Source organism: Candoia aspera, chromosome 4 (genome assembly GCF_035149785.1).
Source record: "Candoia aspera isolate rCanAsp1 chromosome 4, rCanAsp1.hap2, whole genome shotgun sequence".
NCBI classification, from domain to species: domain Eukaryota; kingdom Metazoa; phylum Chordata; class Lepidosauria; order Squamata; family Boidae; genus Candoia; species Candoia aspera.
The window spans coordinates 64,210,476-64,236,242 of NC_086156.1; the positions used below are offsets into that span (position 1 = coordinate 64,210,476).

The window sequence follows — 25,767 nt, forward strand, 5'->3', positions numbered from 1 at the left end:
CAAAATTCTTCTCATTAAATATCTTATTAGTTTGAAAAGCCTTCAAAATTCAACGAAAGGCCAAAAATAAATTCCACCCTCTTTCTCACATTTTCCACAGCCAGGCACAATCATGGATAATCAAGATCAGGATCAAGAGCACATTTATATCCTATCGGGTATGACATTACTTACTTGGCCCATTCTGGGTGACTGGCTAATGTTTCATTAATCAACCTGCTTGTTACCTCAATCATATGCACACCTTCCTGATGAACCTAATGCAACACAGAGAGAAGAAAAATAAAAACAAATTTATCACAGTAGTGAATATATAAACAAAGGTTAGATTTATATTGTGTAAACAATAAGAGGTGCTATTACTGTTGTTGAACCTGCTAGATTTCTAGATACCTCACTGGGTTTTATATACCTCACATTTATTTTGTGATAAGATTGGTAGTTTTGTGTAACCCTTGTCAACCATTTTCTGAGGCTGTGCGGGTTTGGATGGAGAGGAACCATCTCCCACTCAATCCTACCAAGACTGAGTAGCTGTGGGTGTTTGGGGACTTGCAGCTCCTGCTTGAAGAGTGGGTGGCAGCTGTGGCCAGGAAGGCCTTTGCACAACTTCATCTGGTGAACCAGTTGCACCCTTTTCTTCAGTCACTCATGCTCATGGCTTGACAACACAGTGACGGGCAGGCACCCATTCAGGATGAGGGAAATGCTTCTAGCAGATGAGATATTGGAGGGAGCCTTGAAGTTTTCTAGAATCCACAATGTTCTTCAACTCAAAATGTTGGTGACCATCAATCATGATAGGAGGTGGTGGGGGTGGAGATGGGTGCCAGTGCTGCGAGGTACAGAAAGTTTTCAGCAAGCTGCAATGAAAAACAGGATGGAGGCGTTTTAAGTTATGGGGAATTTGAATCTTTACAGTCACTGGATTAATTACGTCCACACAAAAAAAAGGGCCAATAAATTTGGGTGCCATCTTTCTAGATGGTTGGGAGGATCTGATGTATTTAGTGGATAAATAAACCTTATCTCCAATTTTAAAAGTCTTCAGCTGGAGAGTGGTGCAGGTCAGCCTGCTTTTTATAGGCAGCCTGGGCGTCTGCCAATGCTTGCTGGATAACAGGCCCATCAAAATTCGGGTTGCCCAGTCAGCAGCCAAGCCAAGTTGGGAAGGAGGCAATTCAGGGATAGGAACAAAGTCTTGCCCATTCACAACCTGGAAAGGGGTTTTGCCAGAACTCAGATGAACAGCATTATTGTATGCCACCTCTGCAAAGGGGAGTAAGTCCACCTAATCATCCTGATGGTAGTTAATGTAAGCTCGGAGGAATTGTTCCAAGGTGGCGTTCAAAATCTCAGTAGATCCATCTGTCTGCGGAGGCGACGCAGTTGACAAAGCCTGTTTGGTGCCCAGCAATTTTAAAAATGATTTCCAAAATTGAGAAGTAAACTGGACCCAACAGTTGGAAATTATGAGGGAGGGGCTACCATGTAAATGGTAGATGTGATGTAGAAAGAGTTTAGCCAATCGTGGGGCCATTGGCAAAGAAGCACAGGGAATGAAATGGACTTGCTTTGAGAAAAAGTCCTTACCCACCCAAATGACTGTTTTCTTTTGGCTGGGAGGCAAATCTACAATAAAGTCCATAAAAATCTGCTCCCAGGGTCTGGAGGGGTCAGCCACCTTTTCTAACAGTCCTGTGGCTTGCCTTCCTTGCATTTAGACATGGCACAAACAGGACAAGTGGCCACATACTCTTTTACATCACTGCAAAGTGTGGGCCACCAGAACTGCCACGGAACAAGATGCAAGGTTTTTACGAATCCAAAATGCCCAGTTTTGTCATCATGAGATCGTTGTAAAATTTTCAAACGTAAAACCTCAGGCACATACAGTATTTTCCACCCAGCATGGGCCGTCAGCAAAAGATACTTTATCTCTATGGGCTTGCAACCAAGTATCAGACTTCAAAGCATGAGTGAACTCAGCGTGTAATTGACTAGGTACTTTCACTTTCTGCCTCAGAGGCATTGCCTGTTGTTAGCGAGACTGGCTTCAGGTTACAGCAGCCAAGCCTAGCTGGGGTTTTGTTAAAACTGTGTCAATGTCAGATTGCTGGCTGTCATTTTGGGGCAAACGAGAAAGAGCATCAGCCAGAAAGTTTTTCTTCCCCGGGAAGTACTTTAACTGGAAATTGAAGCTGCTGAAAAATTGAGCCCAGTGGATTTGCTTAGGGCTGAGTCTCCGGGGCATGTGGAGAGCCTCCAAATTTCTATGGTCTGTCCACACTTCAAAAGAAATTTTGCACCCTCTAACAAGTGGCGCCACGTCTCTAGAGCTGCCGTGACAGTGAACGCTTCCTTTTCCCAAACATGCCAGTGCCGTTCTGCATCGGAAAATTTCTTAGACAAATAAGCTCAGGGCCACAATCTGTTTTGTGGGTCCCTTTGTAACAGGATAGCCCCAATAGAAGTGTTGGAAGCATCCACTTGCACTACAAAGGGGCGATCAAGGTCTGGGTGCTGTAATACGGGCTCAGCAGTAAATAATGATTTGAGTCTATCAAATGCTGCTTGGCAGCTGTCAGTCCAGTCCGGATTTTTAATTTTCCAGGTTTCGCCTTGGCCTTTTGTTTTTAATAAATCAGTCAGAGGTAGTGCAATCTCCGTGAACCCTGGGATGAATTGTCGATAGAAATTGGCAAACCCTAAGAAACTTTGTAATTGTCTCCTGGTACGAGGTCGTTCCCAAGCCAAAATTGCCTGTATCTTGGCTGGATCCATCTCAATTCCCTGTACCGAGACTCTATAGCCAAGATAATCAAGCTGGGTTTTATGGAATTCACATTTAGACAGTTTTGCATAGAGCTTCGGCTCCCGAAGCTTGCTGAGCACTTGCCTCAATAGGCGTTCATACCCTTCCTCCATTTCAGTGTAAATGAGGACATCATCCAAATAAACACCCCTTTGAACAGATGGTCATGTAGCACCTCATTGATTAATTGCATGAACACTCCAGGCACCCCTGAGAGTCCAAAGGGGAGAACCTTATATTGATTGGAATGACCCCAAGGGGCAATTGAAAGCAGTTTTCCACTCATCCCCTGCCTTTATGCGAATTTGAAAGTACGCCTCTTGCAGATCTAACTTTGAAAATATCTTCCCCTTGAACAGGTGAGCCAGCATGTACTTCATCAAGGGGAGGGGGTATTTGTATATGATGGAAATGGCATTTAAACCCTGGTAGTCCATGCGAAGTCTCAGTGTGCCATCTTTTTTCTCGCGAAACAATACTGATGCTCCCACTGGGGAATTGGCGGGCTCAATGAAGCCGCGTGCCAAGTTCTTGTCGATAAAGTCCCTTAGAGCGTCCAACTCCTTTTGGGTCATGGGATAAATTTTTGGCTTGGGTAGTTTTGCATTTGGGTCTAATTCAATGGCATAATTGGTTTTCCGATGAGGGGACAACTGATCTGCTTCCACCTCCCCGAATACATCTTGCAAATTCACAATATTGGGGTGGCAACCCCTCAAGGCCTGAAAGTAAGGGAAGCACCTGGCCAACCCCCACCTTACAGACCTTGGTGAGTATGGACACTACTTCAGTGGGGCCGTCAAATCCATCTTTAAAAGTCAGTCCTGCGCTCCCAATCGATGTACAGATTTCGATGTTTCAGTCAAGGCATCCCCAATATCACTGAGGGGCTTCCAGCGGGGGCTACCACAAACTTTAAAGTCTCTAAGTGGCTGCCCACTTGCATTGTTACAGTCCCGGTGAAATGAGTGGCTGGACCCCCCCCGGCTTCTGAGCCATCCAGCTGGGTAAATATTAAAGGGTGCTTTAGAGAAAACTCTGAAGGTCCAGAGCCTTGACTAAATCGGGATGAATCAAACATCTCAAACACCCAGAGTCAACCAGAGCCCAAACTTTATTTTTTGTTTGGGATGTTAGTTTCACTTTTAACATCAAAGTGGGGCAATCATCACTCACCATGGAATCCTTGTGCCCATCATCTTCTGCCTGCTCGCTGGCGCCCTTCACCGCAGGTGGCTGGCGTTTCCTGCCGGCTCTTTCATTTCACTCTCCGATTCTCTGGAGAAATACACCAAATCCTTAGCCTCTATCTCTCCCTTTGCTGCTGTTGCTTTGTGTGTGCTTGGTGGTGACTTAGCCAGCTTTTTCCCTTGCTTGAAATCAGCTTTGGCCCTCGGGCATTCGAATGCGGTGTCCTTCCTTCTGACATCGAAGACACTGTCCCTTGGCATAGTGACGTTCTCTCTCCTCATCCCAGGGTTTGGGGCCCTGCCTAACAGCTGCAGTCTCACTCCTGATACCTTTAGCACTCGAGTAGGCTCTCTTAGGTTTATGGGTTTGTAGAAAAGTATACCTGGCATTTTCAGCCTTCCCGGCCAAGCAAATCCAATTGTACAGTGAGGTGGGGTGGTCTCTACCCAATGCCCACCTCAAAATGTCTCTGTGAAGGCCCTCTTTAAAATATTTGATCAGAGTTGATGCTGACCAATCAGTGATTTTGCCAGCTAGAGCCTTAAATTCTAATGCATAATCAGCCACCAACATCTGGCCCTGGGAAAGTGCCTTCAAAGCCTTCTTGGCACGTTCCTTGGCCAGCGGGTTCTCCAAGTGCAACTTCAGTGCCCACATGAAATCATCAAAGTTATCTAGTGCAGGGGAGTCAGCGTCATGTAATCGGATGTACCAGTCCACCGCTCTGCCCTTGAGCTTGGTGGCGATCGCATTAATTTTAGATTCCTCAGTGGGAAAGCAAGAATGACAGCTTCGTTGGGTCTCCATTGAATTTCACTGAAAACTAATTCTTCCCCTGGCTGGACCCGGTCCTGCAGTGGCTTGTGGGCTGTCACTCTAAGTGATGGAGGGTCAGTCTCTGCGAGGTGGGGACCCATTCCTGGTAGGTTTCCATCCCTGATCAGCTGCAGCCCTCGCTAAAGGTATGAGAGAAGGCTGCTGATAGGTATCCTCCCATCTCCACAGGCTCTCCATCAACATGGACAGGTTCTTTAAGAAACTCTCTAGGGATTCCATTTTTGCTTCCAGCACCCACAGCCTTTGGGGTGTTGGGGAATCCCTTCTCACCTGCCCTCCTGGCATCCCATCTGTTGACATGGTGGTGGATTCCTTCTCCGGTGTCAGCAGGACTCGATATTTCCAGGATGTCCCAGACTTCCCCAGCTGCGGGTCATCCATCTCATCCAGGATAATTAGTTGACTCCCCAGGTGCCGGTCCTCTTCTTGACACCCCACTGGCTTCCGACTCTCCCAAGTCCAATTCTGTATCTGATGACTTGTGTGGAGGATTCGGGGCACCGGATGGCTCCAGGAAGTGTCTTGCCTTTCACTCCTGTTTCTAGGTTCAGGAGCTGAGCTGGTGGGCTCCTTGGGTCCTTCAATGTTCTTTGACAAATCAGTCATCATTAACTATAATCCCTCACAAGAAGTGGTTCTTGGTAGGAGCTAAGAGTTTTAGGATTCTCAGCTTTATGTAATGATTAACTATTCAAAATCACTATCAGACTCACACAAGGCTTTCATGGATATCTGATTTAATAATGAATAGTATGCAGGATCACAAGCAAAGCTGAGAATAGTAAAAGCACAGGATTTCTCCCAGTAAAAACCCAGGCAGTGTCCAGTCCCTCCCCCCAGAGTCAGTACAATTCCATTCCCTGCAGTTACCCCTAATGGTTTCCGCTGGTCTTCGGGAAATGTCCTTGACCAGTCAAGATAACCCAAACATGCATTCTTCACTCCTCGCATCACAGCCTGGTACAAGGGGACAGGAGCAGCCCCCTCCCATACAGCAACCTGTGTCAGCACCAACGTGGCATGGGAACATGTTACGATGTTTTCCAGGAACATCGGAACAGGGACCATGACATATACATAGGCTTGATATGCATCCTGTTCCTATAGTGGCAATAATAGATAGCACCAGAGAGAAACCAATGTTGAGGAAAGGAGAACTTCCCTAGTATAGATGTAGAAAAGATGTGGTGATGGCTGTTCCTTACTCTTAATAGCATCCCAGAATGTATGAGGTATGGGTTAGGAGGAGGAGCTGCCTCCATTAATTCAGTCCAAGGTGATAGTATTGGAGCCCAACAGCAGCAGCAGTAATTTCAGCAGGACTTGTGGTCTTGAGAGCAGTCTTGTATAGGATCATGTTAGCTTGGATTTAAGTTCAATGCACTGTGCTGCCTGCACCCATAGAAAGACACAGGCCAGTAGAAGCAAGGACTCCAAACATCTTTCGACATCTGGATTACTTAAGATCTGCATAAGCATTACCCAGGCATCTTTGTGCTTGCTGGCAGCTATAAGTTAACTATACTATTGACTAGTGGCAAGGTGAAGCAACAGCAGGCAAAAAGCAAGATGACCAACCAAAATGCAGCATGGTGGACAATGATAGTTTCACACATTACTGCTGTCTTCCTTGTACTGGGTACACAGGAAGTAAGTGTTGGAACTGCAATAAGTGGCAGGACCTTGGATATCTAGTCAAGCCAGCATAATGTGCATTTTGTTTACCATCACCTCACTATACTCTGATAGGAATCAGGTAAGGGGACATCTCCTGTTGTTTCCAGCACTTCCCATACCTCAGGACTCAGGTTTAGGTTGATGCCACTTTATACTGAGGTTATGGGTATTTCTTACATAGCAGGTGATTACTCATCAAGAAAACCAAAGCTTAATTGCAGACTTCATGATCAAAGACATGGTCAATATTTATTAGTTCACATGGAACCATGGGTAGTGCAGTTTTAAATATTAGCTGCATGGCTCAAAAGTTGCATATTGAACAAGAAGCTAGTTGACCTCATATTAACCCACATCTAATCCCCCAGGATATAGAGATGAAACAAACAAAAGTAGATGAAGTGTCTGTTTGAATAAGAGAGTCACAACATGGCAGGGCATATGGAGTTGGCTTCCTCAATCAGAAGAAGCAAAAAGTATTTCTGTGGCAGTGTTTATACAAAAGTCATTCTCCTTTGCTCTGAACCTTTTTGAATGTCATGGTTTCACCAAAGGTGGCTGGGAAGGGGGTAAATGACAAAAAGAGTCATGACCTAAACCCTATCACCTTTGTATGTGTGCTATGATATCATATGCATGTAAGGAAGGGGTAACTCATACACTGAATACTCTCAAATGAATAGCGCTGTATCTATTAATATTTTGAGCAGTCTACATTACATTTCAACATATCCATAATTACAAGTAGTCCTTGAATTACTATGGCAATTGGGACCAGGATTACCATCGCGAAGTGATAGATAAAGCACAGGTTGTTAGGCAGGAAGAGGCATGAATCCCAGCTAAGGAGTGCTGGGGAGATGCTGCAAGGATAGCAGGCAGGCACTGGAAAGCAGAGGAGGGCCAGTGAGGTCAGTGGAAGGGCTGGCAAGGGCAGCAGGCAGGCACTTGGGGGGGGTGCTACGGAGTATGAGATCCCTGGGATCTCATACCCCATAGTGGGGCTCCTTGAGAGAAAAAGCAGTGGGAATGACTTACAGGAGCAACTTGTAGCCTTCCCTGCTGGCTTCCCCATTGATTTTACTTGTGGGAAGCTGGCAGGAAAGGTCACAAATGGTGATCATGTGACCATGGCTCGCTGCAACATCATAATTGTGAGCCGGGAGCCCAAGTGCCCAGATCATGATCTCATGACTACAGGGACACTGTGAAGGCTGCAACTTCACGGACCGGTCATAAGTCTCCCTCGTTCAGTGCCTTCGTAATTTTGATCGGTCACTGAATGAGTGGTCATAAGTCAAGGACTACCTGTATATGCTAAAATATAAAAAAATGATCTTGAACACAAATATGTCAAGCACATTCTGAAGGGTGATGTGTTTTAATTTTTACAGACTGCTCAGATTTCACATTTGTTTTCTTGTAAGAAAATAATCTAAAACCATAATGATGTATATGATGGTATATTATCTTCTATATTCCTTCTTTATATGAAATGAAAAAAAAAGAAAAATACAGTTTACTCTTTGTCAATATTCACTTACCTATGTTCACACAAGACAGCATGCTAATACAATACCACAGTGAAGAATGGATATATTGCAGCATACTCACAAGGTTAAATACATCACAATTTTGAATTATCATCCTGCTGAAACAGGGTTTTTTCCCCCTGCTTTGTGCACACCTTTACTTTTTTTTTTTTTTTTTTTTGAAAAAACAAATTTATCTAATCTGAGGGCAACTTGGTGTCCAAATGTTTGCTTTTCTCTTTCAATCACTATGATTGTTCAGTGTGATTATCAGAATATACATTGATTAAATCAGTTTTAAGAAATAAAATACTGAACGTTAGTGAAATCTGCAGACTAGAATGTACAGTATGTTTCAGTAAAAACATGACATTGTTTAATAGGACACATACCTTTGCTGTAAGGAGCAGAGCAAGCAGTACGGTGCCTATCACTAACACAAATATAATGAATATGCTAATGATTTTATCTAGAATTTTTTCCAACCACACGATCATCTGTGAAAAACAAGAAAATGTAATAAACCATTAAGGAATCAAAATAACATGTTAATGTATCCAAGCATTTTTGTTCTAATTTTCTGTTTAGTGACATCTTTAGTAACACAGAGACCTTGTAAGACGAGATACTGTATATTGAAGCAGCATGAGTAAAGCTGTATTAATATAACTTAAAACAAACCAATTAAAAGTTTTGTAACTGGGCTTCCTGAACCAAGAAAACCTGGTAATGACCTCAAATGATTCCATAGTATAATGAAAATTTGCATAAACAGCTGTGGCTTTATGTCTTGCTCAAACCTAAAAGAGAACTTAATATAAGACTAGAGGTCATCTGCTGGTTTGGGGTCTGGTATCGTCAGTATGTTGATACAGTATCAACTATATCTTTTGACCCCAGACTGGCCAAGTGAGGCTATCAAAATTCTGTCCCAGGACTTGACATCTGTGTGGTTTCATGTAGATGTTAAACAGGATGGGAAAGTGTGTAGAGTCCTGTGGCACCACACAAAGAAAAGAACCACCATAAAACAGTACCCCAAATTCCCAACCCCTGGAGCCAGTCAGAAGGATACTGTGGTCAATTGTATTGAAAGCTGCTGAGAGATCAAGGAGCACAAGGTGGATGCATCAACCGCATCCTAGCTGCACCACAGGTCATAAACAAGCACAACCAAGGCTGTCTCTGTACCAAAATCCTGGCCTGACTCCCAACATAATTGCAGCCCAACCACCTTCTTAACAACCTTCCCTGAAAAGGGAAAGTTAGAGACAGAACAATACTGGTCTAAAATAGTTGGGTCCAATGACAACCTCTTGAAGAGGAAGCACACCACCCCCTCCTTCAAGGAGGCCAACACCACTGCCTGGACCTATATATAGGCGACCTTTCTGCTTGCCTTAATGAGCCATGAAAAACCTGGGTCCAACAAACAAGTGGCTGAGCTAACTGGACAGAGAACCTTGTTCACTTCCTTCCTTGAGAGTCACTGACTCAAACTCGTCTCAGATTACATCACCAGACTGTGCCCCTGGCACCTTAGCCCTATATGCCCAGTTGGAGTCCAACTTGGAGCAGATATGAACAATTTTATATACTTAAATTTGCAGTAATAATACACTCCCACACCCACAGGGACTACCATTGCCATATTATAGAACTATGTTCAGGATTGATACTAAGTGAAGTATGGAAGCGATTAAAAATGGAGTTGATTATTGGGGGTATGTTATAACTCACAGAGATTCCCATAAAATAAATCAGTTGCTACTAGGCACCTGGAAATTTGGTGCATATGAAGGAAGTGATGAACACTACTATAATAATTTAACTTTGTAGTAGATCAGTTTTAAAACTTCAAATGATTTTGAATTTCCTATTTTGTGATCTGTCCTCTCTTTAATTTTTGGTTTTAAAAACTCAGAACTCTGAGGATTCTGCTTCTACATTATAAAAAAATGCTAGTCAATCTAAAGATGGCGAGTGGAGAAAGTGAGTTTAAAGATGAGTAAAGTTCTGACAGAGGAGCAGTATTCTAAGAAAGAAATAAAGAAATAAAGATTTCTAAAAAGAAAATTTCTAAAACACATTGCAAATAAGTGGAATAAAAAATAAAGCATTTACTACTTTTACAGAAAGAAATTATAATGAGGAAACGGCAGAGGAAAATTGTTCAAGGAAGAAATACTCAAAGAAGGCTTCCAAATTGTATTTTTCTGATGCAAAAACATCTGCCTGAGAATCTACAAGCCATTCTGTGTGGCAGTCCTCTAAACTAGTCCTATGGTTTAATTTTTTTTGGCTTCAGATTCACGGAGCATCAGTCCTATGTGCAAGTGCCCTGATTGTTGTTTATTCGTTTAGTCGCTTCACGGTTTAGCTCATGGCATCATTGAGGTGCTCAAGCTCCAGCACTACGACAAGGTAACGATCCTTTGATCAAGTGCCCTGATAGAGGAGCAAATTTTTCAATTCTGAAATTAGCTATTTGAAAAAGACCTAGAGGTCAGAATTCAATCTGATGGCAAAAATTTGCTGTTAATTGTTGTTGTTTATTCGTTTAGTCGCTTCCGACTCTTCGTGACTTCATGGACCAGCCCACGCCAGAGCTTCCTGTCGGTCGTCAACATCCCCAGCTCCCCCAGGGACGAGTCCGTCACCTCTAGAATATCATCCATCCATCTTGCCCTTGGTCGGCCCCTCTTCCTTTTGCCTTCCACTCTCCCTAGCATCAGCATCTTCTCCAGGCTGTCCTGTCTTCTCATTATGTGGCCAAAGTATTTCAGTTTTGCCTTTAATATCATTCCCTCAAGTGAGCAGTCTGGCTTTATTTCCTGGAGGATGGACTGGTTTGATCTTCTTGGAGTCCAAGGCACTCTCAGAATTTTCCTCCAACACCACAGTTCAAAAGCATCGATCTTCCTTCGCTCAGCCTTCCTTATGGTCCAGCTCTCGCAGCCATATGTTACTACAGGGAACACCATTGCTTTAACTATGCGGGCCTTTGTTGTCAGTGTGATGTCTCTGCTCTTAACTATTTTATCGAGATTTGTCATTGCTCTTCTCCCAAGGATTAAGCGTCTTCTGATTTCCTGACTGCAGTCAACATCTGCAGTAATCTTTGCACCTAGGAATACAAAGTCTTTCACTGCTTCCACATTTTCTCCCTCTATTTGCCAGTTATCAATCAAGCTGGTTGCCATAATCTTGGTTTTTTTGAGGTTTAGCTGCAAGGCAGCTTTTGCACTTTCTTCTTTCACCTTCATCATAAGGCTCCTCAGTTCCTCTTCACTTTCAGCCATCAAAGTGGTATCATCTGCATATCTGAGATTGTTAATGTTTCTTCCAGAGATTTTAACTCCAGCCTTGGATTCCTCAAGCCCAGCATGTCGCGTGATGTGTTCTGCATACAAGTTGAATAGGTGGGGTGACAGTATACAGCCCTGCCGTACTCCTTTCCCAATCTTAAACCAGTCCGTTGTTCCGTGGTCTGTTCTTACTGTTGCTACTTGTCGTTATACAGATTCTTCAGGAGGCATACAAGATGACTTGGTATCCCCATACCACTAAGAACTTGCCACGATTTGTTATGGTCCACACAGTCAAAGGCTTTAGAACAGTCAATAAAACAGAAATAAATGTTTTTCTGAAACTCCCTGGCTTTTTCCATGATCCAGCGGATATTGGCAATTTGGTCCCTAGTTCCTCTGCCTTTTCTAAACCCAGCTTGTACATCTGGCAATTCTCGCTCCATGAACTGCTGAAGTCTACCTTGCAGGATCTTGAGCATTACCTTACTGGCATGTGAAATGAGTGCCACTGTTCGATAGTTTGAACATTCTTTAGTGTTTCCCTTTTTTGGTATGGGGATATAAGTTGATTTTTTCCAATCTGATGGCCATTCTTGTGTTTTCCAAATTTGCTGGCATATAGCATGCATTACCTTGACAGCATCATCTTGCAAGATTTTGAACAGTTCAGCTGGGATGCCGTCGTCCCCTGCTGCCTTGTTATTAGCAATGCTCCTTAAGGCCCACTCAACCTCACTCTTCAGGATGTCTGGCTCTAGCTCACTGACCACACCGTCAAAGCTATCTCCGATATTGTTATCCTTCCTATACAGGTCTTCTGTATATTCTTGCCACCTTTTCTTGATCTCTTCTTCTTCTGTTAGGTCCTTGCCATCTTTGTTTTTGATCATACCCATTTTGGCCTGGAATTTACCTCCAATGTTTCTAATTTTCTGGAAGAAAAGAATAGAATTTCCTATTCTATTGTCTTCTTCCACTTCCGCGCATTGCTTGTTTAAAAATAATTCCTTATCTCTTCTGGCTAACCTCTGGAATTTTGCATTTAATTGGGCATATCTCCCCCTATCACTGTTGCCTTTTGCTTTCCTTCTTTCTTGGGCTACTTCTAGTGTCTCAGCAGACAGCCATTTTGCCTTCTTGGTTTTCTCTTTCTTTGGGATGTATTTTGTTGCCGCCTCCTGAACAATGCTGCCAACTTCTGTCCAGAGTTCTTCCGGGACCCTATCTACGAAGTCCAGTCCCTTAAATCTATTCTTCACCTCCACTGCATATTCCTTAGGAATATTAGTGAGCTCATATCTAGCTGATCTGTGGGTCTTCCCTAATCTCTTTAGTCTGATCCTAAATTGTGCAAGATGCTGTTAATTGGTGTTGAAATAAAAAAGATATTAAATCAATAGAGAAAAATAACCTTTGGATGCATAAGAACAGAAGGAAGTAACAAAAGAAGTAGCATTTCAAAAGAAAGGAAAAAGAAAATAAAAGAGATGGGAAGAAGAAGAAATGATCTACTGAAGATAAGGGTTGCAGTTAAATGGGATCGGCTTCTTTGAAAAATATTAAGCCATTCAAATATATAGAGGTGGTGCCTGAGTTAGAGGTCTGTTTCAGTTAAGTCATTATTAGGTATTAATTGTGAATTTTAATGTAGGATCTTATTTTGGGAAATTAGCAGCTTGTGAGGGATTTGGATGTGGAGAAAGTGCTAGTGAAAGTTATTAAACAAGACAACTAGTTAGAGATAACTGGGTAACTGCAGAGGTTTATCATTCTGGACTGGTTTAAAGATTAGCATGGGAGTTTTGGGGTTGTAGAATATTGATTAAAATGGTAGATGGGGGTTACAGTTATGCTATCTTTATAGTTCTATAGTTAGGGAAGAGACTTGATGCATGATGCATTTTACTAAAACTGGGAAGTTATCTCACAATTCTCATTAGGAAGGCAAGGTAGCAAAGGCTCAGAACTCAATATGCAGCCATGGACCAGAGATAAGAAAGCAGAACAGAAGGGAGAAGTAGAAGGCCAAGATGGGGTTTTGCAAGACACTATAATAGAGGCACCAGTAGATGGTACTAAAAACAAGTGTTTCTACACAGAGCATATGAAATAAACAGGGAGAACTAGAGATCCTATCTCAGGAAGACAAGTATTACGTGATAGGCATCACTGAAACGTGGTGGGATAATACTCATGACTGGCACCCGGTACTGAAACATTACAGTGAACAGAAGGTGAATGGCATCTTTGGGGAAAGTGATCATATTATTCTTGAATTTATTATATCCAGAAGAGGAAGAACTAAGAAGTGTCAGACTTAGACCCTAAGTCCATAAGAGTGGACTTCGATAACTTTGAGGAAAGGTAGATTGAAGTCAAAGGCTTGAAATCCCAAAGGAGAAAAGATCGATGAAGGATAGGACATTTTGCAAAAGGAGACAATGAAGATGAAATTGCAAATGACCACCGCAAAAAAGAAAAAGGGAATATATCTAAACAGACCAATGGGGGTTCATGCACATCTCTCTAATATGGCGAAAAGAAACAGAGACATATACAAAAAATGTGAGGAGGAGAACCTATGATAAATAAATGGGACTTCCGGTGGGGACATGGCGGAGTGAACAGCTGTGCCCGCGAGCTCCTTGGGCAGAACTGGCATCATGGCAGCTTTTTCGGGCTCAGGATTGTTCCTCCTGAAGCCCAGGAGCATTTTTCCAGATCAAGGAAAACGCTCGGAATCAACCCATTTGTCTTCCGAACGGTGAATTGCAGCCAGGAGATCGTAAACAGCATTCACGATCAATGGGTAAGAGTTCACCAGGAGGCTGGGACATCACCATTTCCAAGCTGTGCTGCAACCTTAAAGGGACATTAAGTCCAGCCACCCCATTTCTAAAGCACTCAATTTTTTTTTTAATTGTTTCTACCCTACCCTACATTAAGGAGAAACAATCTCTCTTGGTGCTTATTGTTATTTTTGTGATTAATTAAAAAAAAATCTTTTTAAGCTTTGGATTTTGTTTTCCATCCAATACCAAGGAGGGTTGAGAGTATATTATAGTCTCCATTATTATTTTTGTGCTAATTTTGAAGATTTTAACATTTTTCCTACACGTTGAATCTGCCGTTCTGAACTTTCACTTTCCTGCCACCACTTTCTCTGGGGAACTGTCTGCTATCTTAACTCAGTTTGGAAATTTTCCATTACCTTTTACTTTTGCTGGTTAAGTACCCAGGGGGTACCATAATTTACTGTGTGAGACATGGAGGATCTTAACCAGGCTCTCTCTGACTTCCACTGAGATATTAAAGCAGATATTAAGCAGACTTTTTCTGATTCCTGCCAAGCTTTTATGCAAGGCATTCAGAGCATTGTGGAAAATATGTGGTCTAAAATGTGCCATCTGGTTGGGGATACTGCGGATGGAATTAAAGAATTTAACAACAGTGGAAATGTCTCTTCTAAGAATTAGATTGGGGCTTCTGCTGAAATGCTGGATGAAATTGACAATGCTGAATTGAAGAAGCCTAATGGAGTAATTGAGTTGCAAGATATGAGTGAATTTGATCATCTGATGGAATGTTATGGAAAATAAGGGGTTAATATGTATGGGAGGTTTTTTGAAGAGAAGTCTGTGTTTGTGAGGAGAGTAGTTGGGCTGTTTGAGTTCTTTCAGAAAATAGCTCTGTGTTTATTACGGGGATATGTAAATGCTTTGGTCTATGGGTTAAGTGGGTTAAGGGGCTAAAAATATTTATCTGGTCTTTGGCTTTGGATGATTTTACTTATTGTTAATGATTGGAATTAAGATTATTAAGGTTTTTAAAAAAATACTGTTAACTCATGTTTCTTGTATTATTAATTATAATGGCAGACAATTCACATGCTTTTTTAAATTTTTGATCTTTATTACAGTAGACAGGAATGTATAGAATAGTAGTAGGAAGAGAATAATTAAGTCATTGTTATCTTTGGGGGGGGAAGTTGATTAGGTGAGTTATACTTTTTCTTTTCTTTTAATATAAGGGAAGGGAGCAATGGTATTTAGTGATTTTTATAATGTGCTAAGGGGCTGACTTATAGAAATAATGTGATTTTGTTTTAATAAGTAAGGGATTGATTATGGAAAATTGCTGTATATCCTTGATGTTTAAAGTCGGAAGTCACTTCTCTTTGTAATCTATTAAAAAAAATTTCTCTTGTGTTTTCACACTTTTTAAACCCTTTTTTGTAGTTCTTTGTTTTTTTTAAATCTTTTATCTTTTTCTGAAATTTAATAAAATTCTTTTAAAAAAAGATAAATAAAGAAATGGAACTTTGTTTAATTTTAAGTTATTTTACATGATTTATAACTCACCCCAGCCCCAAACAACTCTGGGCAGAAACAGAACAAACAAAACAAACAGAAAACAATAAGAAAATCTAAACAATGTCAGAAACGCCACCCATCCAAAAAAACATTAAAAGCAAAGATATGCTCCAAATTAAACTCAAGAAAGGCTCCCCACAGTGAAACAACTGGAATCAAATGCTTATTGAAATAAAACAGTTTTAACCTGTCTCTGGAATTGCAGCAAAGTGGGGCAAAGTGTACTTCAGAGAGGAAGTACAGAGAAGGCCTATTATCCCCTGTAAACTTCTCCCATGACCTGCAGGCTCTCTCTTGATGACCAGATTGGACCAGACAGGCAGATTCAGTTCTGGCAAGGCATTACCTAATGCATCCCAGTGCTGTGCTGTTTAGAGCTTTAATGACCAGCACTTTGAATTGAGTATAATTCTACATTAATGGGGCTGATCTGCTAATAATCTTGGCACTCATACAGTGCAACTCCTCATCCCTCTCTGTTGCTTTTGAACAAATGGTATCCTCCAATTGCTATGTTTGTCATGGGAGTCAGTCCACTAGTTCTCTTTTACACAGTTGTATGCAAACGTTAAGGCATTCCTGGTCAAATTATATGCTTCAATGAATCTCTGTGAACAGAAGTGGGCATATTCTTTATATGGTAGAGGTTAAACACATATTTCTGCAAACTTGAATGCATACTTTACTATTTATGTGCAGTTGTTTTCATATTCTAAATAAGAAAATATACAGGTATTCCTCATTTAGCGACAATTGGGACCCGCAACTCAGTCACTAAGTGATCCTGCGCTAAGTGGAAAACCACATGATCGCGAATGTGCTTATGATTTTACTTTAGCTTTCCTTTCCTCCCTACTCTCTCGACCTTTGGAAAGCTCACCCCAGTGCTGGGATATTAGCAAGAATGGAATTAATGTTTGTATTTACATTCATTGGAGAGGAAGTGCTTACAAGAGAGTAAGCAGGGAATGGGGATTCAATGGGAGTACACATTTAAAGGAATGCACTCGTGCCGGCTATTTGCCTAGCGCACATGCGGCTGTGAGCCCCAAGCAGCTTAGAGGCAAAAGAAAGACTTTAGTATGAAACTGATTAGGGCCTTGACAGTTGCAGGCAGCAGCTGGTAGCTGGCTAATTAAGATCACAGAGCTGAATTTTTTAAGTTGCATTTAGCAACTTTAGGGGAAGCACTGTGCTAGAAAAGCAGCTCAGAAAAAGATCACTTGTTTAGGCAATCCTTCCGCTCTGGTGTGGGGGGGAAATAAGATAATGCATAATAACTGACTGTAATGGTGAATATGTAACTGAGAGAGAGAGAGAGACGCTGAGGAGGTCATAAATGTGGGTATTGGTTGCAAAGTTACTTTTTCATCACTGTGGTAACTTTGAACGGTTGCTGCTTGAGGCAGTTGCTAGGCAAGGTTTACCTGTACATTTGTTTTAATTTCTCTTAGTAGTGAGTCACAACTGTTATGTTTCTTCTCTTGTCTTTTCTCAGGCTTTCATGTTAGCTACCTATCTGACTCTTGGCTTAGAGGAAAAATATATTAACATCCCTCCCTTAAACTTTCCTATTTAATTACACAAATCCATTAGCTGTCACTTGCTCAGCGAGAGTGGCATTATCTCAGAACAGGAAGTTTACAGAAAACATGGGGGGAATCATATGCATGAATTTTATTTTCTGATGGAAAATTAGTTAAAATGTAGTGGGAAAGGAATATTTCATCGGCCTATGCAAATCAGCTAAGAAGGGTGTTCCAGGGAAAATGTATATCTTACAGGTAGTTAACTATGGCAATTGGGACCAGAATTTCCATTGCTAAGCAATGTGGTCATAAAGCACAACATGATGTAACCACATCGCTTAGTGAGGGCAATCCTGGTACTCCCCGTTGCTGTTGTTAAGTGAGGATTGCAGGTCATTAAGTGAGTTCCAGGTGCTTTGCAAGCAGGCTGGCAGGCAGGTAAATGGCTGCTTTTGGGTGGAGGAATGTGTGCAGGTGGCTGGAAAGGCATGGCATGAGCACGGTGCGGACAGGGGTGGCCACTGCCAGGAAGGGGAGGATGTGAGGGTGGCTGGCGAGGCACAGCATGAGCACAGCAGTGCCAAGGGTGGCTGCAGCTGGGTGGGCAGAGTATGAGTAACTTGCTGAAGCGACTTGCAACTTTCCTTGCTGTCTTTTCCATTGACTTTGCTTGTGGGAAGCCAGCAGGGAAGGTCACAAATGGCAAACATGTGACTGTAGGACACTGCAACTGTTGTAAGTGCAAGCCAGTTGCCAAGCACCCAGATCACAGTCACATGACTGCAGAGGTGCTGGGATGGCTGGAACTTCAAGGACCAGTTGTAAGTACCACTCGTTCAGCACCATCATAACTTTGAACAGTTGCTGAACACGTGATTGTTAAACGAGGACTACCTTAATAAAAAAAAAAACATTCAAAATATTAAGTCCTCATTAAGAGAGGCATACTGTAGCATACTGATTAAGGAGGTTTTAGAGGAATGATTGTTGGGAAGCCTTATGCACTATTGTGAGCTCCTTGAAGGAGAGATGAAACAATCCAATTTGAAAGAAATTATTTATTAACGGGTGATGGGTTAAGTGAGCCTTTCAACTTGGACACGTTCCCCTATCTGACTCTGGCAAGATAAGAATACTTTCTTGGAGAGCTGATTCAGAATTGTCATGGAAAATGCATCTGGTTGGAATATGGCAGCAATCTTCTCTTCTCAGAAATAAGCTGCACTGAACACTCTCAATGTGAGTGTAGGATGGAATATACTTTTAAAGAGCTTTAAGTGTAAATGAGCTTTCTCAATGATCAGCTTGAAAGAAAGCACATTTCTGACTACAAGGAATCCTGTAAATATTATTTCAAAGTATTTTTTGCTTCTACAATATGTTAACTGAACTGATTTAAATGATAAAAATAACTTAAAACTAAGATGGAAAACTGCTTTCAGGCCTTAACATAAAGATATCAGAAAGTTGTGTGTTGGAGGAAAGATGAAGGGTGGCTAAGTTGAGAGGCAGCTAACACTCAGGCTAGGACTTTGATTATCATATTTATTGCATTAAATAGAAGGTTGAACTGGATGGATGTTAGACAATGAATCAACTAGCTCAGTAGATGGGGCAGAATTTCCTAATATCCCCAGCCAGTGGCTACAGCTACAATAACTACTACAGCTATCGAAGTCTAATCTCCTTCTCTTTGCTTGACAAATAGGTTGGGAATCCTGCAAATTTACAACCTACTTTGCTCAATTTAACTTACATCTCTCTCTGAAGCCTATGGAATTTCCCTGCATAGGATTCATAATGGGCTATTGACTAAGCTGCAAAATTAGTAATCCCCTTCTGCCACAGAACAGCCCAGACTTGGACAATTATGCTAATTTTCTGTCATCCAGCTGCTTCTGACAACCATTCATTTATCCATCCATTCAACTTATATAACTGCCCATCCCACCAGCTGCAATTCTGATGGCGAACATTAAGATTAACAACCAAAAGACAAGATAATAGAACAAAAAATAACAAACGAATACAGTAAGAATATAATGGTGGCAAAAGACAATCTAACCGAATCCATATAACAATGATACTAAAAAATCATATTTATGGGCTCACCCAACCTTTAGACCCCCATGCCCAAAGGAAACAGCTGACAGCCAACCATGAATTTCAGCACTTATGCAGTAAACATCCTAAACGTGCACATCTTTCAGTTTTTAGTTAATATTTATATATTTATTTCTATTTATATGCTGCCTATCTGAATGACACTAGGCAGCTTACAGTATGCATAAATCAAAATATCCATAAAATGCAATGTGACAACTGCCTTGCTGCTTATCAGCCTTGCCACTCTTATCCAAATTGCCATACAAAGTGTCTGAAATTAAGCTAAAGCATTCAGAAAAAGATGCGTTTTTTCTATGGTTTTCCTTATATTTTCCCCAAAGAATTATAAAAAAAATATTAAAGCTGAATCATGGCAGATTCTCTTTTAGAATCATGAATAACATGTTTAAGAAAATATATCTATGTAGTGAATTCCCTGCTATTCTAGAATCATCTCTAAATAGGAAGTTATTTAATAGGAACAGGAAATAAGAAGTAGGAAATAGGAACAGAAATTCCAGGAAATAGGAACAGGAAGTTTTTTCTTGGTATTATTACATTAGTCAACCAAAGGTAAATAATACTTGCAAAAGTATTTTTCCTGTAAGGATTATTGCATTTTTGTACTTTAACTTTTTCCCCCTAGTTTTTCCAAATTGTTAATTAATAAAAGGAAACAACTAAGAATACTGTTCCAGGATTATGTCTGGAAATGTTATATTAAAGATACAACAGAAGCTTCTGTTGGGATTGGGGCAAAGTTTCACAATAGCTTCTTTCTAAAGTTCCCAGAACTGTTTCCAAAGCTACTTGAGAAGCTTCTCCAACCTTACAGAAATGATTTCTGGAGGTGCAAGAGAATAGGTGAACATTGCTTCTGTCTTTCCTATCAGTAGTGTTTCACTTTTAATAAGTCATAATCCCAGCTATTAACCATAATAAGACCCTGAAAATAACACTGGAAAGGTTGTGCTACTTATATCCTAAACACCCACGGGTGCTTTTACTATTTTTAATAGAGGAATGCAATTAGCAAACTACAGGGAACATATTTCTTCACAGAAATAAATTCATTCACTATGAAGTAGAGTGATTTCACAAAGAATTTTAAATACCTTTCTGTCTAATTTTAGAATAATTCTTCCAAGCCCCTTAACTGGTCGTGGTACAAGAACTTCTTGACGTTGTCTCACAAAGTCTTCCAGAACATGCCAGTAGGTATTGCAGTAAATTAGTGAGAATTGCACTATTCCAAAATGGACCAGAAGTTTTTTTACAACCCACACTGCAAACATTAAAAAAAGGAATTTAATACTTTTCATACACAATATCCCATATTTTTGTTCATAAGGTCATATTGTTTCAATAGGAATTAAGCTCATATTCAATTTTTTCTGCCTGAATCAACAGCCCTCAAAATGCTTGATTTTGGATGAATCACAGTTAATGTTAAACGTGGTCATTTTTTTTTCTTATAAATATGAAGATCACTGGAATTCAGGATTAAGATTTCACTACTGCAGATACTACTTCATATACAAGTTTTGCTTCTGAGGTTTCAGGATTACTGGATGCTTATTTTTTTCCATTAGGCATACAAAACAGTAAGCAGCATAGTAAGATGTCAATAAGCAAGCTCCAAACAGATTTAGCCTTTGGTGGGGCACTTTATCTTATTATATAGTCTTCTTTCAATAGAAGAGTATCTGCAGCTCAGGGTTGAACTGTGGAGTTCTTGGTGTTCTCTAAGCTTGGTTGTTTGCTTGTAGATGTTTCATTATCCAACTAGGTAACATCATCAATGTGAGTCAGTTTGGGGTTTGCTGTCTGTTTATATGAAGTGGCTTGCCCTACCAGCTTTCCCTAGCATTTCAAATATTGTATCCAGTTGGGCATCACACTTCAAGAAGTCACAGAAATTGGAAATGGTTCACAGAAGGACAATTATCTTCTTGATATATTAAAGTGGACACTAGACAGACATCTCTCTAGGATGTTTTAATTTGGATTCCTGCACTGAACAGAGGGTTGAACTTCATGGTCTAAGTGCCCCCCTCTAACTTTGCAAGTCTATAATGTAAAAAACATCAGACTTGTCTAGATGGCTCCATTATTGAGGTGGATGTACTCATTCTCCCTCTGCTTGGGGTTTATATATATTTTAGTTTTAATTAATCTCTATTTTAATGTTGATTTTTGTATTTTTAAATGCCTGTTTTATGTACTTTTTTATTGATTATTGTATACTGCCCAGAGTCACTCTTTGGGAGATGAGCGGCTATATAAATCTGACTGATAATAAATATTTCAGAAATGAAATGTTTAATAAGGCAGTACACTGCAAGACTTGCTGCATAATAATCAGAAATTAATAACATTACTTAAAACATAAAGATAAAACATGAAAAATCTCCATTCCAAAAGGGTAATCTCTGAATATAGTACATAAAACAGAGACAGTGTCTTCTGGGTTGGGAAGATGAAGTGGCTTGTTGTAGTGCATGTGAGAGGATGCTTATGGACAGCAAGCGATCATGCAGAGAGGGCATGTTGTAGACCCCGTTGGTAAGAGAATTCTGTCTGGCGGGGTCCAGGAGGCTGGCCTTCTCTGCAGTAGCTCCTGCCCTCTGGAACATCTTGTCCCTGGAGGTGAGGCTAGCCCAATTGCTCCTGGCCTTCCGGAGGAATTTGAAGACCTGGCTCTGCCACCTGGCTTGGGGCAGGGAGGGGAGTCATCACGTTTGGGGATGGCTAGTGCCCTAGAGTGCTCGTCACATACAAGGACTAAGCTATTCTGCCATTTGGGATTCTATTTTTATCTATGATTGTTGTTTACTTGTAATTGTATTTTTAGATATTATATTTTATATAATAAAATAATTTTATTGTATATTTATTGTTTTATTATTGTTGTAACCGCCCAGAGACCCTCTGGTGGGAGGAGACAGGCATTGTCAAATTTGATAGATAGATAGATAGATAGATAGATAAAGCTAAAGATGGCTGCATGCAAAGAAACACTGATTCCAGATCATGGGAGATAAGAGGTCCTAGGTAGACCAAACTCTGGAGTACTTGAAAAACTACACTTTTAAAAACACACATAAAAACTGAAGCAGATTTATAGGTCAAATTCCAGGATATGGGATCTGAAAATCAAACTGTATGAGGAATGTTTGAAGAAACTAGGCAAATATAATTTGTAAAAGGGAAGACTGAGTGGAAATTTGACAATGGTTTATAAATATCTAAAAAGCTGTTATGTTCAAGAGGGGACAGATCTATGCCTTTGAACATTGATCTTTACTCTTAGAACCAACCAGAGTGAGGGCAACCCAGATTTAATCCTAAATGGTGATCATAATGAGATGTAAATATTGTTGATTTGATAGGAAACATAATGTTACATTTAGCACACAGTTACCAGCAAAGTAGAAATTTGACTATAAAAGGATCATAAAAGGATCAAAGAAACAAAAAGGTGTGAAAAGGATTTGCACCATCAAGAGCAACATTGTTTATAACTGTTTCTATGCCAATGCTAGCAGTCGCTGAACCGAGATGGGGTTAAATGAGAATGCAGGTATAGTAGGTATTAATAAAATCCTGGGGGAACTGGTAGGATTAGTGGAATATAATCATTCCTGGATACAAACTTTATAGAAAGGATATGCTAGGGAAGGCATTGCTCTTTAGATCAAAGAGAGTAAGGGAGGTTGTAATTTCATACAGTGACTATGTTCATACAACATGTGATCACAATCTGATGCCCCAAGATCATATCAAAAAGCCTTGTGTGGAGTGCCACTAAAAATTGGTGCCAAATTGATCTCCTAAAGGAAGAGCATGATATAATAAATAATACATCTAATACATAATTAATTTAATTATGCTTTACTAAATCAGAATAAGTAAAAGTAGGGTTTGGACCCTGCCTCCCCACCCCCTTTTAAATTTAGCATGGCCTCTGATACATAATTCAAAGGCCCGAAAAATGTTTTGCCTCAGAGTCTGGCTGAGTGTATCATCAATAAATATAATAAATGTATCAGAAGTATTTTGTGTCCCATCTCCATACCTGTTGACATAGTATGCCTCATAATAAGTATCAACATAGAAAAACATCTTGCAGCTTAATACCAGCTTAATGCAAGATTATCTATTAAGCAAGTCAGAGCTGTATATTTCTGCAACTTGGGCTCCCAATGGCTCTGACTAGATTTTATGATTATGTATTTTCTTTATTGCTGTATGACACTCACAGCTCTTCAAGATTGGGCTGGGTTCTAAGGATTAAATAAATAAATATGCACAGTGGAGTTGCCCCCCAAAGAGGGTATTAGGTTACCTATCCAATCAAAATATTTTAATTCACAATATTTAAAAAAAATTGAATAACCTGCAAAAGGTAAGGGCAGCAATTGAATTATCCAGAAATTAAACCAGATCTGGACTATTACAATGCTCCATGCAAGCAGAACAAAATAGATGTCACTGGCTTTCTTCTTTTTAGGAAGTGCTCCAATCTCAGGTCTCTGCCTGCTCTTCTCTTTGGATGAAGCTGATGAGGGATCATCACTTTCTATAATTCCTAGAACAAAATCATAAGTACAACAAGAAATATTTATTGTTGGATTAGCGGGCTTACCTTGAAGAGGTTCAGAAGAGTATCACTGAACATAAAAATCTTCTATTGTCATTGTAGAGAGCCAGCTTGGTGTAGTGGTTAAGGCAACAAGCTAGAAACTAGAAGACCATGAGCTCTAGTCCCACCTTAGGCACAAAGCCAGCTGGGTGACCTTGGGCCAGTCACTCTCTCTCAGGCCTAGGAAGCAGGCAATGGCAAACTACTTCAAAAACCTTGCCAAGAAAACTGCCCAGACTTATTCAGCAATCACTAGTAGTTGAAACTGACTTGAAGACATACATACGTACATACATACATATGTAAATGTCATTGTAGTCTAATAATCTCTCCCAAAAATCATACAAACAACTACACTTTTATCATTATCTCCAGTTCCCTACATACCAACTAGGTCCCCAAAATATCCAGTATCTGAAGGCCTGATTTGTAGAGCAAATTTACTTTCAAACAAGAAAGAATGCCCCTTAACAAATACATACAATCACTGGATGCCAATGCAACAAATATGTATTTATTTACGATGCTTATCCTGAAGAATGCAGATTCATTGATTTTCACATTTTATAGCAATGTCATCAGTCCAAGAACAAGGGTAAAGATAGCATATTTGAAGCACTCCTTAAAAAAAAAAACTAAAACCAAAGGGGAACATCTTTAATATCTACAAGATTTTGCTTGAAGAATTCTTGGAAAAGATGTGATAAATCTTACAAAAAGTAGGAACTGTTTTGCAGGTGTGTGACAGGACAAATTGCCTAAGCAGATTAAAAGGACCTGTGCTTCTTCCTCCACCTCCCTTCTTAGCCCTCCCCCATTGTCAGGATGACCCAACTGCCAATCAAACAGGAGTGCTGGACAGGAGCAAGGAGGGAAGAGAAGATGGCTACCTGGGTGCTCTGCAGCCACAGGCCTCATAAAAAATAGGCTGAATAAACAGAACCAAAGCCCAGGAGTCAAAGTAAAAAGGCAAACTAAGAGAAGAGCTTAATACTGGCTATTACTTTTGCATCCAAGGCAAACTAAAAGGTAGACAGCCCTAATGAGAAGAGGCAGCAGGAAAGGAGCCTCGTGTGGCGCAGAGTGGGAGGTGGCACTATTGCAACTGAAACTCTCCCCACAACCTGAGTTCGATCCCAGTGGAAGCTGGATTCTTGGGTAGCCGGCTCAGGTCAACTCAGCCTTCCATCCTTCCAAGGTCGGTAAAATGAGTACCCAGCTTGCTGGGAAGGTGACAACTGGGATCACCATGGCAAACCACCCCGCTATAGTCTGCCAAGAAAACATCACGAAAGCGGCATCCCCCCAAGGGATCACACATGACTTGGGTCCTGCACAGGGGACCTTTCACCTTTCACCAATGAGAAGAGCAGCAGGAAAGGAGACAGCAGCTGAGAGAACTGGGGAGAGAGAGGAGTTTATTTTGTCAGACCTGGTGTGAGGTAAAAGTTCTTCTAGCCGTTTTCCTCAGATGGAACAAAGATTGGGAAGAGGAAAAGAGTTAAGAACCCCAGCCAGGAACAAACAAGCTGAAAAGATGAAGAAAAAGGAAAGACTTTGACAGGACAAAAATAGAAAAAAGAAAGTAAAAAAGATAAAAGACAGATCAAACTCTGTAGAAAAAGGAGTATAGCTCTATAGAGAGTGACAGACAGCGATAGAGAAATACAGGGACTAAGACAACAGAAATATAGAAGTCAGCAATAAACAAATATATTGGAGGTATAGAATAGAAATATATGAAAATAAAG

At 40.7% G+C, this 25,767-nt stretch overlaps 1 protein-coding gene across 1 annotated transcript in view; it reads right to left on the reverse strand.

Annotated features, from left to right (window-relative positions):
- The window catches only part of TMEM245 (transmembrane protein 245), an 80,313-nt gene that overhangs the window by 31,271 nt on the left and 23,275 nt on the right, over positions 1 to 25,767 (reverse strand). The window contains exons 5-8 of the mRNA XM_063300318.1: positions 23,771 to 23,962; positions 20,487 to 20,656; positions 8,445 to 8,549; positions 175 to 257 (exon numbers count right to left, since the gene is read on the reverse strand). Coding sequence (XP_063156388.1) covers positions 175 to 257; positions 8,445 to 8,549; positions 20,487 to 20,656; positions 23,771 to 23,962 — 550 coding nt within the window. The remainder of the gene's footprint in view (positions 1 to 174; positions 258 to 8,444; positions 8,550 to 20,486; positions 20,657 to 23,770; positions 23,963 to 25,767) is intronic.